General features: G+C 37.7%; 4 protein-coding genes across 8 annotated transcripts; 1 reads left to right on the plus strand and 3 right to left on the minus strand.

Annotated features, from left to right (window-relative positions):
• Positions 1–699: 699 nt before the first annotated feature.
• LOC106343862 (transmembrane emp24 domain-containing protein p24beta2) lies at positions 700–2,067 on the minus strand. Its single transcript, XM_013783199.1, has 5 exons — positions 1,942–2,067; positions 1,642–1,839; positions 1,235–1,421; positions 1,053–1,160; positions 700–954 (listed from the first exon to the last, which is right to left on the minus strand). Exons 2-5 carry the CDS (start codon positions 1,837–1,839, stop codon positions 821–823), a joined length of 627 nt encoding a protein of 208 aa, XP_013638653.1. The 5' UTR covers positions 1,942–2,067; the 3' UTR covers positions 700–820.
• Positions 2,068–2,260: 193 nt separating this feature from the next.
• On the minus strand, positions 2,261–5,445 carry LOC106333133 (ribulose-1,5 bisphosphate carboxylase/oxygenase large subunit N-methyltransferase, chloroplastic). The gene is made up of 12 exons (XM_013771638.1): positions 5,006–5,445; positions 4,769–4,932; positions 4,593–4,676; positions 4,323–4,380; positions 3,988–4,041; positions 3,694–3,765; positions 3,516–3,596; positions 3,253–3,425; positions 3,085–3,187; positions 2,885–3,016; positions 2,681–2,803; positions 2,261–2,589 (listed from the first exon to the last, which is right to left on the minus strand). The coding sequence occupies exons 1-12, from the start codon at positions 5,390–5,392 to the stop codon at positions 2,500–2,502; spliced, it is 1,521 nt and encodes a 506-aa protein (XP_013627092.1). The 5' UTR covers positions 5,393–5,445; the 3' UTR covers positions 2,261–2,499.
• Positions 5,446–6,778: 1,333 nt separating this feature from the next.
• On the plus strand, positions 6,779–11,660 carry LOC106326464. The gene is made up of 10 exons (XM_013764470.1): positions 6,779–7,146; positions 7,540–7,583; positions 7,707–7,812; positions 8,042–8,153; positions 8,297–8,709; positions 8,809–9,184; positions 9,623–9,917; positions 10,030–10,179; positions 10,354–10,863; positions 10,933–11,660. Exons 1-10 carry the CDS (start codon positions 6,966–6,968, stop codon positions 11,221–11,223), a joined length of 2,478 nt encoding a protein of 825 aa, XP_013619924.1. The 5' UTR covers positions 6,779–6,965; the 3' UTR covers positions 11,224–11,660.
• Positions 11,661–11,883: 223 nt separating this feature from the next.
• Positions 11,884–14,659, minus strand: LOC106326573 (zinc finger protein CONSTANS-LIKE 9-like). 5 transcript variants are annotated; one of them, XR_001267311.1, is made up of 6 exons: positions 14,461–14,659; positions 13,424–13,964; positions 12,947–13,117; positions 12,577–12,869; positions 12,243–12,490; positions 11,884–12,161 (listed from the first exon to the last, which is right to left on the minus strand). XR_001267311.1 is itself a non-coding variant. In XM_013764758.1 (6 exons), the coding sequence occupies exons 2-5, from the start codon at positions 13,931–13,933 to the stop codon at positions 12,361–12,363; spliced, it is 1,104 nt and encodes a 367-aa protein (XP_013620212.1). In that variant the 5' UTR covers positions 13,934–13,964; positions 14,461–14,659; the 3' UTR covers positions 11,884–12,142; positions 12,344–12,360. The 5 variants fall into 5 exon arrangements, 4 of the variants coding, with proteins under 4 accessions (XP_013620212.1, XP_013620144.1, XP_013620050.1 ...); XM_013764758.1 differs by having other exon boundaries at positions 11,884–12,142; positions 12,344–12,490; XM_013764690.1 differs by having other exon boundaries at positions 12,344–12,490.
• Positions 14,660–15,235: the final 576 nt, after the last annotated feature.

Consider the following 15,235-nt stretch of genomic DNA (forward strand, 5'->3'; position numbering starts at 1 on the left):
TTCTTCTTAAACATCTTATTGGTTACATCATCTATAATTACCAATAAATAAATTGCTGAAGAAAGTAAATTCAAGCCAACTACCATCCTAGCCGAGAGAGAGAGGGTAATTGAGTTTCAGAGGTTCCATTAAAGGTGTGATTTCATCAATTGATGATAGACCTTAATTTGATCGATGTAATACTATTCTATTACTATTGTTGAGTTGCTTTCAAGTGTGAGTTCTCCAAAAGTACATGTACTAGTGTTTGTTGACCACACAAGTTATGTATGCAAGAACTTGTCATTTGTTTGTTTTTTCAAGATTTTTAAGAAAGTACCTACAAAATGCAATCCACTTGTTACACACAGAATATTGATGTCTTATTTATTGTTGTTCTGATGATATTTCAGATTAAACAATAAGCCTTACCCAAAACCTAAAAGGCAAACCAAAGACAGCTTAACAAAATCGCATCAATTGTGAATCGGAATAACCTTTATAGAGGACCAGGTTTAATCCTATGAGTAGTTGACAAAAGGAAAAGAGAGTTTGGTGCCTTGAAGCTCATGTAACCAAACATTGGTTCGGCAAGAAAACCAAACCATACTTAGTTACTAATGACTGTAGGGTTAGGAGTGAAAAAAGAAGTTTATGCTTCATGCATCGTTTAAATCATCATCACGAGTCACGAGTGGATAATTTCTTGAAAATGTGAAATCTTTCAGATGAACTACGACTGTAAAAAGAGTTAAAGATTCTGTGGCACATTTTAACTTATGAAGCAAGATAAATACTTTGGGGGAAAGCCTCCAAAATTCACATAATAGGCTTAATACTTTTAAACACGAGACATGCCGAGTTTGCGTTCAAACAAGCGACGCAGAAGATAAACTTGGAAGACGCTTGCCCCGATCAATGCAAACGACTCGAACAAAGCTTTGTGCACTGCTCTCTTGCTCATGTTCTCATTCACTACAACAACAAAAAAAAAGAAAGGTAAAACCATATTAATCTCCCGCAAACAAAACAAAACAAAAACCCAAATAGGTCTCTTATAGAAAGAGAATTACCAATGGCTTGACGATCGGTCTGAGCCTCTAACCAATGCTGCTCAAACTGAATGTTGTAAAGAGCCTCCTCTAACTTCGATATCTGCTCCATCAACGGAGTGAAATGCTCTACACAAAAAAAAAAAAAAACCATTATCAGCCTAACATAACCGGTACAAAACCAAACAGCAGAGAATCCTCACCGTCCTTTGCGTGCTGGTCGTAGTAGGCAAAGTGACCAAGCTGCACATCGAAGTCAATGGTTTCATGATAAGGAGACTTGTTAGTGAAACAGAAACGGTAAACCCCTTTCTTCTGGACAACAAAGTCGTGTTTGGCACTAATCTGCTCCCTGAAGTCATGAACTTGTTCCCCCGTTGGCCCATGTATCTGTTTACAAAAACACCAATAAAATTAAGCATAACAACAACCAAATAAAACCCCTAATGGCACAAGATAAATCTCTAAATAAAATAATTTTCTATATAACATACATGCTAAGAGATTATCTACCAACAACATATATAGCCTCTAATTCATATTCAACAATGGAGATTCTTAAGCATTTTTTTCTATGATTAACAAGTGTACAGATGAAATGGAGTCATACCACAAGATCTACACCATCCTCGTTGAAATGCCACTGAGAATCAGACTTGATGACGACGAAAGAGACATGAAGGGTATCTCCTTCGTATTCAGCCTTGTGGGAGAAGCATTCTTCTCTGTCTATCACGAATCTAATCCCTAACGCTGCCTGGAAGCTCCACACGAGCCCTAGGATTAAGATCGTAGCCTTCAAGCTCATCTAAAAACAGATAAATATTGAATTATTTCAATTAAAAAACGTAATTCAATCGTTAGAATAATCTTTGATTAGGTTTCGATGTTTACGAGGCGATAGATTTACCTTCAAAATCAGAGAATTGAGAGGAAAAAAAACAATGAAGAGTGATAGATCGGAGAAGAAGACGGTGGGGAGAGAGAAAGAGCGAGTTCGTTCAGAATAGGACACGATGTAGCCTGTTTTGACTGAGAGACCCGACAAGCATAATGAACTGTAAACGACGTCGCTTTAGTTATTTAGTCAGCGAGCTTACGTGGCGCTGTGTAATTGGTGGTAAGATACCATATAAACCATTTAAATATTGCCACGTCACTAGATATACCATATTAACTCCATTGATTGATACGTCGTTTCTTTGGGGGAGAAAAAAAATATCAAAACGTTTACATCAAAGCTCGATGATATTTATGTAATCTATGGACAAAGAAATAAAATGTAAACATCGACAGAGATTGTACAGCAATAATACATACCAAATAATTTTTTTTGTATGATGCTAAGATCAACACCACTTTCATTTTCTTTGCTGAAAAATTACATTTTGAAGCACAATGCAGCATCACTACCTTTAATGGATCCGAAAGCTGTTGATGATGACGTTTCCTCATTCAACAACAACACTCACTGCTTGAAGAAGTTTCTAATTCCACTAAAAAGCCTTAGAGCTTTCAGCTCACCGCTTCTTATATCTCTCAGTCTCCTCCTCAGAATCTGAACAAAAACACATAGTTCCAAGATATCAAGGATAAATCCACAAAAATTTATACTAAATATTGTATTGGCTAGAAAGTGAAACCCTTACGTATTGAGCACGGTACAGTATCCTACGCTCGCTGGTGGACAAGTCTACAGCTAGCTGTTTCAGAAACGCTTTTCGGTTCAACTGTTTTGGAGATGTTATGTCCAAATCCATTGATCCACTTTCCTACAATTACCATAATCAACAAAACTAACCATAAGCAGATGAAAGAGCACAAGAGATGAGCTGTTTAGGTTATTTTATTACCTTTAAAAATCTGCTGTACTTTGATATGCTTGTTTCACATGAATCCAGTATGAACTGCAATGCTTCTTCCTCGATTTCAGGATACTTTAGATCCTTATTCGTTGATGACTTATTCGAAGCAGCTTTCGCCATCTGAAACAAATACAATATTTAGGACGGAGATGTAGTAAGTCTCTTAAAAAAGGAGTCGATAGCCAAACCTCTTCAAAGCTGTTACTCATATCTGGAGGGCTCACAACTAGGTAAGCATACGCCATCAACTCCAATGGCCACCCAGTGATTCTTACCGGGAAGCATTGAGGCCTGCCAGTGAACAATTTTGATCAAGAGAATACCTACAAAAGCTTGAAAGGGAAGAATTTGATTACGTGGATAATCCATGTTTCTTTAGAGCATCAAGCTTTTCCTTGTAACACGTGTCGTTTTTCCTGAGGGACATTGCCAGCTCCACTGAATCACTGGGATTAGTTCCTTCTCTGGGAACAAACCCATATGATAGCAGCAGCTCTCCGTTTGATTTGTTCCCATACGATATGAAGACCTGCACAAAGGTCATGTAATGGAAAACGTATTAGAGACTTTTTAGACAAATTCTTATTACACTTTGGATGAATCTATAGATATTGTTTACCTGCTCACCTGGTTGATATGGTCGATCTGCTGTAAAGACAACTCCTTTTGAAGACTTATCATAATCCAGGTAAGTCTCAACCTGTCCCCAAGCAGAAATTTGAAATGTTTATTACCATAATGTTTTTCTGATGAAGAGAATATGAGAGGTAATTGGTTATGAAGATAAGAAGAAGTACCTCACAGTTGTGATTAAGCATGTCTGCCCATGGAACTAAGGCAAATCTTCCATCCATAGATGGCAACCGAACCTGTGTTAGAGAAACTTAAGTCTGAACTAACAGTGACAAGCATGTAATATTGACTACAGGAAAGGTTGTACGTGGTCATTTCTATGCTAAATAGACTATTACACCGTGCAGCAAGTCATACAAGGATTAAAGAACAAATCTTTCACTAGTTCAAGACATTTAATTCCAGTGAATCAATTAACATGAGCAGCAACTGGTTGCTTCTGATGAAGAAGTGCTTACCAAGCGTGAGAATAGGATTCCGAAAGACCACTTAAACGTCTCATCATTGAAAACCTGCAACCAATGATTCAATGAATAGCAGACTCATATACATGTTGACAAGAAATTTCATTGCACATAATAGAATAGAATCAATACCAAAGTTTACATTGCAAGTTTGAATATAACACCTCTACAGAACAAACAAATTACAAGTCTGACTAGGAAGATTTACTTAGATTTTTACAAATGTTTCTTCTTTTCATTACATGATAAAAATCAACAGGCGTTTGAGTAGAAAATAGAAAGCCTATGTCTCTGAGTCAATTGCAGCAAAATAGGCATTAACAAGTTACCTCTTTAGGGAAAAGATTAGGGTGTTTGGAAAATATCCTGCTTCTTAAATCTTCATAACTGGGGAAAAAGAAAATGAAAAAAAAAAAAACAAAGACATGAGCTGTGTCTGATGCACGACATACACACACACACACACAAAATGCCAGAGAGTGCATCAAGTAAAGCATAGAGATAAGAGCTAAACAAAGACTCCAAGACTTAAAGAAGGCAAAGTTCTACACATCACTAGCAGCTGAGAGATAAGAAAGAAAGAAAACACAATATCTCACGTTCCAACAACATTAGTGATTCTTTCGATTGCCCGTTCTCGAATCTGTGAAGCTTCCAAGTACATATCAAGCTCTGTCCGAGTCCTGATAACATTACCAAAAAAAATGCTATCAACTGGAAATAACATTTTCAAGTTCATCAACAGGAATTTAAAAAGAAAAAGAAAAGTTATTACCAGTATAAAAGCGAGTAAGGCTGTCTGGGAAGAGCCGAGATATAGTTAAACCATCTCGAACCCTTCTGAAGACTCGCTTCACTTATAAGATAACTCGCCAGCAAAGGCCAATCCGGAACATCGTAACGCTTCATCACTTCGCCAGCCTCGCCATTGGTCCACACCTAAACCCATGAATCTAAAGGTCGTGACTTTATTGCAACTTTAGATAAAAGTTCCAACACTTTATGAGCTTACGGAATCAGCACTGATGACGAGGGAAGGAGGAACGAAGAGGAGCTTCTCTCCCTTTCTGAGATTCTGAGACGCGACGAGCCCTCTCTCTCCGATGTCGACCTTGTCGATGGCCATCTTCTGCGGCGGGAGGCCTGAGTCCGAGAGCCATCTCTGGAGAGAAGTGGCGTTCTCTACTGAGTCTATCTCGCAGCCCCATGAGATGTCCGGGGCTTCCTCCGCGGATCGTTTCGTGGTCTCGCCGGCGAAGACGGAGCAGTGGATTATGGGACGGTGTCGGGACGAGGGGAGAGGTGGGAAGGAGAGGGTTAGAGGTTGGGTGCGGAGGTTGCGGAGGGGGGAGGAGGATGGGAGGAGGGTTGACTGTAGAAAGTTCGAAGCTTTCGCCATTGGAGAGGAGAAAGTGAGAAGAGAGAAGACGAGTGGCTGTGTCTGTGGATGAGGCTATGGCGGTAAGATTGTGGAGTCCGGTTTGGTTTGGTTTGGTTTGGTTTGAGAAAAATTCGGTTTGTTTTGGTTTGGGTTTGGATCTAAGACTCTTAGGGGACAAGTAAACTGACTGTTGGTGTATGCAACGTGCAGCGAAAGTTTATTTATTTATTTATTTAGAGGAAAACCAAACTTGCAAGATAATATTTGTGAATATTTTGCTGTGAAATATAATTTTTGTTTTTTTTTTTGTTTTTGAATAACTTTATACAGCCATAGTACAATTATTTGTCAGCCTTTTAGATAAAGTTGAATGGATTTATTGGGAAAAACAGTATTAGAGCCCATTTTCTCTTAGAGCACCTCCAAAAGAGATCCTTAGAGATGAATCCTTAGGGAAAAAATAATTAAATAATTAGTAGACCCCACAAAAAGTTAAGGATTCGATCCTTAAAATTCCTAAATAAGGATTGTTTCTTAGCGAATCCTTACACTATTTGCGGATCCCCAGGACACGTGACAGCCTACGAATGGTCATCTTTTTTTTTTCTTTAAAAAAAAAAAAAAAATCTGAAATGTCCTAACCAAATCCGAAATACCCTCTTTCCTAAGGACTCCAACGTGTAACACCTTTGTAGATGCTCTTACAGATTTCTCTTTGGTAACATAAATTAAAATTTAAGCCTTTTGTCAAAAATAAACATAGATTAAAATTTATCTGAACAAATTTGTATTTTTTTTTTTAAAACGACAACTAGTAGTAAACATTGATATTTGTCCATAGCATTTTTTTTTTTTACTAAAAATAAAATGGCAAAACTAAACCTTAAAACCAATGATAGTGATAACTGATAACAACACACAAAGATCTAATTAGTTTCAAAGAAATATATAACGAAACACATATTCTAAACAAATTTACATTACTTAGAATATTAAATTATCATTTAATTTGTCTACAAAATACTATACTCATTAGTTTACTTAGCATTATAATGAGTTTTTTTGTTCACATATAATTATTAAAAACAAAAGAACAACTTGTATATAATTTTTATTTTCATGTGCAAAAAGTATTAACTATTTAAAACACAAAACAGAATAGTCAAAATTATTGTTTTTTTTTTAATGAATTATTGCTAAATTATTACTTTATTATGACTTTTAGCCTCCCATCATATATTATGAACCGCTTAAAAAAAAACTTAACGCCATCATTAAAAAAAAAAAAATCATCAGAGATTTAAGATACCTGAATTTCAATAATTAAAAAAATTTTAAACTGAGAAGGAAAAGGATTAAGCCAAAAACATAATAGTATAAAGAAAGCGAGAGAGCCCTACGCTTCTAAAATCACACACTTGCGTATATTTTTGCTCATTCCCCTTTCTCGCCTCCTCCTCGTAGTTTCAAATCCCAATCCTCTCCTCTGCTGATTCATCACTCTCGTATTCGTATAGGCACCGAGACCTTCTAGGTCTGGTCCCAGATTCGATTCGCGTTATAACAGAAGCGAGATAACTTTGTTAAGAGGATGGTCAGCGGCGGCGGCGGTGGTGGTGGCGCTAGGGTTTCGATTCCGGCGAAGACTCGGAAGACGATTCAGACGATCAAGGAGATCACTGCTGGGAACTACAGTGAGGAGGAGATTCACGCAATGCTCCTCGAATGCAACATGAATCCCGATGAGGCTACTGACCGCCTATCCCTTCAGGGTATATATAATGATCTTTTAATCCTTGTGTTCGATTCGTTCGATTAACGGATCCGCGATGCAATTTTAGGTTTTCGATTTGGGGGTTTTGTCTTAACTTAAGTTTTAGCTTCTGATTTGTCTTCTCGTCGCTTGTTTATATGTTCGGTAGTAAAAGATGTCTTTAGTTGTTTATTTGATATTGTCTTATAACCGTTTTTCCCACAAAAAAAAAAAAAGGTTCAGGATTTGATTTAGAATATGCGTGAGAATCAATTTATATCCACTAGTGGTGTGTGTGTGTGAGATATAAGGTTACTTAGCTTTGGCTGTGAAGGCAGATCTTGTGGTATTGCATTAGGATTTTAGATTGGTTCATATTAGTCAATATTAAAAGTTGTTCGTGACTCTGCAGATCCATTCCTTGAGGTTAAGAAAAAGCGTGATAAGAGAAAAGAGGTATGTAGTTTTTTTGCACTTCTTTTGGTCTAGTTCATTGGTTTTTGTGTAAAGTGTGTCTAAAATGCAATAAACAGCATATGTTCGTGACATGGTGATTGACTATGTTATTAAATCCAACAGAACATTAGCAACAAGGATTCTGTTGAGCCACAATGGAGATCTGGTGGCCCAGGCCGTGGTGGCAGGGGTGGTCGTGTGAACTTCTCTTCTCGTCATTCATCACATGGTAAACACCAATCAAGCAAACTCTCAATGTTGCATCTCTTAATATACAACATTAGTTTTCTTTGTACGGTGGTTACTTGCGGTCACAATCATGTTTACTATATTTACTCAAAACCGATGCTTGCTTGCTTGCTTTTCCTCTGAGGACATTCCACACGTGTTTGCTCGTCGCTTTTTGAAAATTTCAGTGATTGATAAAGTCTCTGTTGTAAATGTTTACTTCTAATCAGATGGTGCTGGTGCAAAGAATTCTTTCAGAAAAGAAAACGGTCCCAAGCATATCACCGATCCATCAGCTTCAACCTCCCAAGAAACAATAACTAAAGACAATGCAGTGTCAAGGTGATTCTCATCCTATAACTCAAATCTGTATTATGTATCGTTTTTCTTTATTCTGTATGACATTAGTAGGAGTAGGCCTTTTTTCTTCCAGCATGAATATACCATGTAGATGAACTTTCTCATGATCTTTGTTTTATTAACAGCCATTCAGCTGTGATGGATAAAACTTCTGATGTTCATCATCCTTCCAACCGACCAGCTCGTTCAGGCAAAGGCAAAGCTACTGGATCTTCAGTCCCCTCAAACAGCATTGATGTTGAATCAAGCAAAAATCGTGTAGCATTGAGCGTTAATGAGCAGAAGTCGGCTGGTTCTTTGCCACTCCCTCGTCCATCCTCCGCTGAGGTTCGATTCACTCCCAAATCTGTGGGCGAGCAAACAGCGCATGAACAACACATTGGAGAAGGCAAGTTCCATAACAGAGCTCGTGGGGTTGTGAAGACCGCCGTGAATGACGCTCATGTTCCGAGGCCTGCCTCATCTCATAGCAACAGCACGGGTAGCCGGCCTTCTTCTAACTACAGTAACCGGTCGCATCAGACCGTTGCTCAAAGAGGTAACTATGATTTATTTGTCTTCTATAGTTCTTCTTAATTTGTTTTTAATTTGCATTGGCAATCTTCTGACACCATCATCGTTGATGCTTTGTTTCTAGGTAAGGAGTGGAAACCGAAGCCAGTGAACCATAACACCACTACTCAGGGCTCCGTTGCATCAGCTACAACCGAAACTCTTGTAGTTCCTACTGAAGCCAGCGAAAAATCTGTTGAAGATGTTGTCCCTTCTGCAGAGGGCACATCTAGATTGGAGAGGCAGCTTGAAGACTTGCAGATCCAGCGCCAGCATGTTATTATCCCAAACCATATCCTTGTTCCAGAGGCTGAACGAACCAAGTTTAGCTTTGGGAGCTTCGATGCTGGATTTTCAATTACATCAAGCTCGGTAGCTTTTCCAGAGACTGAGAAAATATCTGTACCTCTCTCTCAAAGTTCGCCGGAAGTTGAAGGAAGTTTTGAAGAGGAGGAATTGAGGTATCCACTTTTCTCTACTTCGTCAATTATTATTGTTGCTGCTGAGCGACTAAATATTATCAATTTAGAGTGATATGAAGTTGGAAAGAGTTGTTAACTGAGTGAAATCTATAATAAAAAAAATCCTTAGTGTAGTTCGCTAGTTTTGCTTAGTAGAATAGTCGAAACTTCCAAAGAACTATGGTGTACTTTAGATTCTAGCTGTCAGAGAGCATATATATATATATTTTACATGCTGTAGGCTGCTATTTGATCTAATTGTTTTTTTTTTCTTAGAAACAACTCGGTCCTGCTTGTAGCTCTTTAGTTTGAAACATAAACCAGTTTTTAATCATTTGTAGGTATTAAATTTTCTTCACTTTGATGTCTTGAACTATGGCTGTATACAGCATACGACCAGTGTCTAAAATGTTTATTTTTTTCTTTTAATGCATTCAGTCACCCAACCGTCATTTCGACTGAAAAGGATGAGGAAAATAATGTTTACTCAGAGTCGCCTTCACAAGTTCCAAATGATATGGCTGGTGAAGGTATTACCGCAGCAGATGCAGCGCCGGAGTATGATGTCTCCAAGCAAGAGAATATGTTGGAGTCCGAAAGCAATCAAAACTCTTTTGACCACTCACCAAACAATATTATCGGGCTTGCTCCTCCAGCTCCTGGGAGCCAGCTTCCACAATTTGAGAATGCTGACCCTCAAGCACGTGATGCCCTTCGTATTCCTAATTTTGTGGTAAGGCTTCAAACTTATTTTAAGCTCCCATATGCTTGATCGCCTTGTACCATAGATTATGTGTAGCTTTTATATTGTCATTTATAATGACGTTTGCTTTTGTTGCTTGAAGGTCCAGCAGCCATTTGATACAGCGAGTTACTATGCTCAGTTCTACCGCCCAGGCCCTGACAGTGATGGCCGTGTTTCTCCCTTTGCTGCGTCCAAATTCAATGGGAATGTTACAGGGTTGCCTCCGCATTCATCTCAAACCATGCAAGAGGTTAGAGCAATTTTTTTGGGATAGTTGTTTATTATATAATCCATTCCACGCCTTGCAATTTTAGCCTAAATGTTGTTCCGTGCGTTATGAGACGTTTGAAAGATAAGGATATAGCTGTTACAAACATATAATATCAGTTTTGTGTCTGAAATGTTTAAACATGTTGATTTGCAGGGTGGAAATAACGTAGTGCTGTCGACATCTAGTCCAACTCCACTGTCAACTCAGGCTGCTGGGCTGATGCAGAGCTCTTTACCTGTCACGCAGCAGCCTGTTCCTGTTTTCCGTCCCCCGGGATTACATATGTCGCATTATCCACCAAACTACATGCCATACGGACACTACTTCTCCCCGTTCTATCCACCTCTCCCGACAATGCACCCGTTCTTAAGCAACGGTGCATTTCCCCAGCAACCTCAGGCGAGCGGTGTATATCATACTCCTCCACCCCTTGGGGCTGCTGCACCAGGAGGCAAATACACACTTCCTCATTACAAGCCCGGGACTAACGCAGGAAACTTGGCTCATGTTGGTATGCCTGGTGGTTACGGACCATCATATGGTTCGTTCCCAGCAGGTTATAATCCCACCTCTGCTGCTTCAGCTGGGAATTCAAATTCCAATGAAGATCTCAGCACGTTGCAGCTGAAGGAAAACAACGGTTACAACACAACAGGGCAACAGGTAACGTATTCCCTGTTCTTAAAGTTTCCTCTTTCGTAATAAGTTATTAACATTGGGGGTATTCTGCAGAGTGAAGCATTGCCTGTGTGGATTGCTGGACCAGGAAGAGATGTGCCAAGCTCTTTCTACGGTTTACAGCACCATGGGCAACACGTGACTTACGCTCCAGCACAAGCTGGTCACGTGGCATTCCCGGGGATGTATCATCCGGGACAAGCAGTGACAGCACCAGGAGGCGTTCATCATCCGCTCTTACAACAGTCTCAAGGTGGTGTTGCTGGAGCAGAAATGGGAGCACCTGGTCCTAACGTTTTCCAACAGCCTCAACAGACGCAGATGAATTGGCCAAGTAATTACTGAAACAGGAAGAGTACAAAAGAAAAGTAAAAGAAGATTTTGAGGGTTCAGGAAGATATGGTGCAGGTTTCGTTGACTTGCGTGTTTGTGTGTGCCATTTAACAAATTACCGAAGAGATGAAAAGCTTTGAAGCATGAAGGGATTGACAGAGAATGATCATAAGAGGATAGGGGGAAGGTATTATTTTTTTTTTATGAATCAAAGTGTTTTTTGGTGTTTCTATATCTTTTTGTTTCTTATGGTTTTTAGCAAAAATTTTACTTTCTTAGTTTTGAGAAGAGGTTGTTATTAGCTCTCTTTATAAGTTTCTGAGCTAAGCCTAAGAACTTTGCTGCCTTGCCTGAGTCTGTATCTGAAGACTCTTCGTTCTTTTCTTGGCCTTTTGGTCAATGTTTTCATATCCGGGCCAGCAATCAAATTTGGACAAACTTTCTTGATCTTGGCTCAACTTGTCAATTCGAGGTTCCTGAATTTTTTCTTTATATTTGACTTCGAAAATATGAGAAAACTAAAAACAATGTATGAACTTTGATGTTAATAATGGTTTTCAAGAAAATTCAAATGTAAAAGTTATCTTGAAAGCTACCAAGAGAAGACTTCAAAGTTACAATCAATTCAATAAAGAGTTGGACGCTAAGCAACGTTAAGCTTGATCAAGTCAATTAGTTAACGTGGTAATAACTTTTGTCTTCTTCAGGCAAACTGTTCAATAACTATCTGAAAGATTCTAGATAATGTCTTTAATTTACAAGAATGCTGCCGAGAGCAAAACAGAAAAGCATTTATGAGCATACATACAAATGGAAAAGAAAGGCGTATACGATCATATTGTTTATTTATTTACCCTAAATATCCCTGCCAAGAACAAAACTCATGGAACTCTGATCCGTGTAATGCCTGAAGCAGCAAAGAATGATCCCTCTGAACAAGAATGAAGCTTCTGAGGCCAAAACAAAACTGATTGAATCCCAATAAAGAATGATTGCTTATAAGAAACCATCAGTCTAGTGTCTTATCATACCAGAGTGAATACTGAATAGTCTTGTTTTTCACAGTTTGCAAGATTCTGACTTCAGAACTCTCTCCATAAGTCACGATTCCTAGTATCTACTAAAGGTTTACCTTATATAGAGAATCATTCAATAGCTTCTGGTTGGAGTGAGTGGGTCATAGTCATAAGCTTCACCAGCTTTGATAAATCTCCCCTTTACACGCCGTCTCACATCAGCTCTTGCTTTCCGAGAAGCATACCTCACTGTCTTATCAAACCTATAGCAAATAAAAAAAAATCAACAGTGTCTCATTTAGTGATGCATATGCATTGGATTTTGCAAGGGAGAGTACGGTGCACTTACTTGCGAGCCTTCTTCTTTTCCTTGTAACGCATAACCGCGTTATTACGGGTCACTGAATGTGAGCAAGCATTATTATCCTGTTGTGATGTTTGAGGATACCATGGGGGATCCCCCAAGAGCTGCACGGAAGATGATGCACCACATTCTTGGAAATCTCCAGCACAACTTTCTCCGGTGACTCCAGAGAAAGATATGTTGGAATGTGCTGGCTTTGATGTGTAGCAAATTATTGGCTCGGTTTTAGAACTCATGAATGAATCATTGCTCTCAGCTGGCTGCACTGAGTTGCCTACCTGGATTATGAGAAGAACAAGATCATCATTAGAATCACACAAAGATGCAAAAAGGAAAATGCAAAAAAGATATATACCTCAGGAGCTGCTTGATGTTTCTGGAAAAGACTATCGATTCCACATTGTCCAAAGAGATGTCCTGAGGAGTTAAAGGCAGTGCCGAAGAGCTCTTCATAGTTCTCAAGTGCCAAGTCAACTTCATCCATACCCAAGTTATCATAAAAGTCATCTTCACACACTCCAATATCCTTCAAACCATAAACACACAATAAACTCGAATTTAGTAACAAGATGATAAAACCATGGATGCAACACAAGTAAGATGTTGTTTTAGGTTTTTTTCTTCAAAGAAATTAAAAAAAAAATTATATATTCAATTTTGTTCTGATTTGACTATCTAAATGAGCATTTATAGTTTTTTTTTATTTTAATTTAATTAGAGAAAAATATAAATTCATGGAAAAGAACTCTGATTGAATTGATAAAATTACATTTATTTTTAAAGGAAATTTTATTCTATAATGATACTTAATTTGAAACGGAGAGAATATTACCTTAGCAAATGATGAATTTGCATGTGCTGCATAACTGGTTTCAAGCCTTGAAGAGGAGCCAACGATGACATCTTTCTTATCCTCATTACAGTTTTGGTTGGTCTGACCATCATCGTCTATATTCATCATACCCATTTCTTGTTCACAAACGGATTGTCCAGCTAAGTCTGAACAAAAAGACCAGAGAGAGGCGAGCTCCGAGCTTGAAGGGCAACCAGAATAGCAACTTATGCTTTGTCTCTTGTGATGACTTGACAAAGAATTAGAATTGTTGTTGTTGTTGTGGCCTGACCAGTCACAGTTTTGACAGAGTGAAACCCTTTCTTCAACACACCTAACTGTAGCAGGCTGTGCATTGCATCTCTCGCAGACAAGTGTCCTAGAATGTCGTTTGGATAATGCATTAGCTGAATGAATACTCCGATCACAGGAGAGGCAGAGACACGCATCATCGGATCGACAGTACACCATTGATCTTTGTTCACCACAGAAGTCACACATGTAACCCATCTTCTATTACTCTGACCAAATCAAACTTCTGCTGTAAAAAAAGTCAAATATATATATTAAAACATATCTGCATACAGGTTGTGATTTCTATAAACAGGTGGAAACTTCATAACAAAAGGAGAAGCATAAAAACGGAAATAAACCTATTTAATGAGATTTACTATAACAAATCAGTACACAAATCAGAGATTATAACCAACAAAAAAAAATAATAAACAAGTAAATATAACATCAACTTTAGCTTCAAACCCCAGATCAGTAAATCTGCAGTACTTTTTTTTTTTTTTTTAATCTGCAGTACTTTTGTTTGACATAGTTCAAAATTCAATAATTGCAAGATTTTTTCTATAGTGATCACAATTATCATAATCATCATCATCCTAACAAGCTTAAAACTCAATAATCAAAAAAAGAAAACATGAAAATATGGAAGATCCACCCCTCCATAGAGAAGACCCTTCACTAAGCGAAGAAGGATCTTTAATTCGTAGAACTTAAAAGACAGAGAGAAGAGGAGAACAACTCACAGTTTATAAGAAAGATCTTCTGAACTATCTTCTCAGGCTGAACCAGGAAAGTTTCGAGAGAATTCAAACACACGCAAATCCTTAGAACACAGAGCCGATTATTCCACAACCTCTTCTTCAGCTTCTCTCTCTCTTTTTCTTTGGAAGCAAAAAAAAAAAAATGCAAAGAAAGAAAATGAATGGATAGACAACGGGTGGGTGTGTGACATGTAGGCTGCTTGCTTGTGACATAATCTGACTATTATCAAAAAGTGCCTAATTTTAATTATAATTAATTTCTTTAGTTTAAAAAGTACAATAAAAGGTTTGTGTAAGGTATGGTGGGTCCCTGTCGTATCCTCTATATATTAATTGAGAAGCATTTGAAAAATTAGAACCTTAATTTTGTATTAATTAAAAAAAACTTCAAATCCTAGGTGGCACTCTAAATGCCTTCTAAATTTCATTTCAAAGAATTCTAGAGCATCTAATATAAAGTATAGTTTAATTTAATGGTATCACATTATTCCATAATTATATAACACTAGAGAACATTATATTAAGCTAAAATATAAGAAGTGTGTATTCTTTCCTTAAATAAAAGCTACGGAATTACCTAATATGATTTACATATATATGACAATTAATGATTATGAATAATAAAGATTTGATAACAATTTTTGCATTCTTCTTCATTTTTGTTTAAATTTATATTATTAAAAAAAATTAAACAATCACATTAACCATATAATAAAAAAATTAGATTTTTTCTTATATGTTATATTTTGAATTTTTT

The sequence above is a fragment of the Brassica oleracea genome, chromosome C1, assembly GCF_000695525.1.
Source record: "Brassica oleracea var. oleracea cultivar TO1000 chromosome C1, BOL, whole genome shotgun sequence".
Classification (NCBI taxonomy): Eukaryota; Viridiplantae; Streptophyta; class Magnoliopsida; order Brassicales; family Brassicaceae; genus Brassica; species Brassica oleracea.

Coding starts and splice junctions, on each gene's coding strand:
- LOC106343862 (XM_013783199.1), bottom strand. CDS start 1,839: ATGAGCTTGAAGGCTACGATCTTAATCCTAGGGCTCGTGTGGAGCTTC. Junction 1,422..1,641: donor AGGATGGTGTAGATCTTGTG/GTATGACTCCAT, acceptor TTTTGTAAACAG/ATACATGGGCCAACGGGGGA. Junction 1,161..1,234: donor CGACCAGCACGCAAAGGACG/GTGAGGATTCTC, acceptor TTTTTTGTGTAG/AGCATTTCACTCCGTTGATG.
- LOC106333133 (XM_013771638.1), bottom strand. CDS start 5,392: ATGGCGAAAGCTTCGAACTTTCTACAGTCAACCCTCCTCCCATCCTCC. Junction 4,677..4,768: donor CCTTACTCGCTTTTATACTG/GTAATAACTTTT, acceptor TAATGTTATCAG/GACTCGGACAGAGCTTGATA. Junction 3,766..3,987: donor GAATCCTATTCTCACGCTTG/GTAAGCACTTCT, acceptor TCTCTAACACAG/GTTCGGTTGCCATCTATGGA.
- LOC106326464 (XM_013764470.1), top strand. CDS start 6,966: ATGGTCAGCGGCGGCGGCGGTGGTGGTGGCGCTAGGGTTTCGATTCCG. Junction 7,813..8,041: donor TTCTCGTCATTCATCACATG/GTAAACACCAAT, acceptor ACTTCTAATCAG/ATGGTGCTGGTGCAAAGAAT. Junction 9,918..10,029: donor TTCGTATTCCTAATTTTGTG/GTAAGGCTTCAA, acceptor TGTTGCTTGAAG/GTCCAGCAGCCATTTGATAC.
- LOC106326573 (XM_013764596.1), bottom strand. CDS start 13,933: ATGGGTTACATGTGTGACTTCTGTGGTGAACAAAGATCAATGGTGTAC. Junction 13,118..13,423: donor CAAATTCATCATTTGCTAAG/GTAATATTCTCT, acceptor TATGGTTTGAAG/GATATTGGAGTGTGTGAAGA. Junction 12,491..12,576: donor GAAAAGAAGAAGGCTCGCAA/GTAAGTGCACCG, acceptor TATTTGCTATAG/GTTTGATAAGACAGTGAGGT.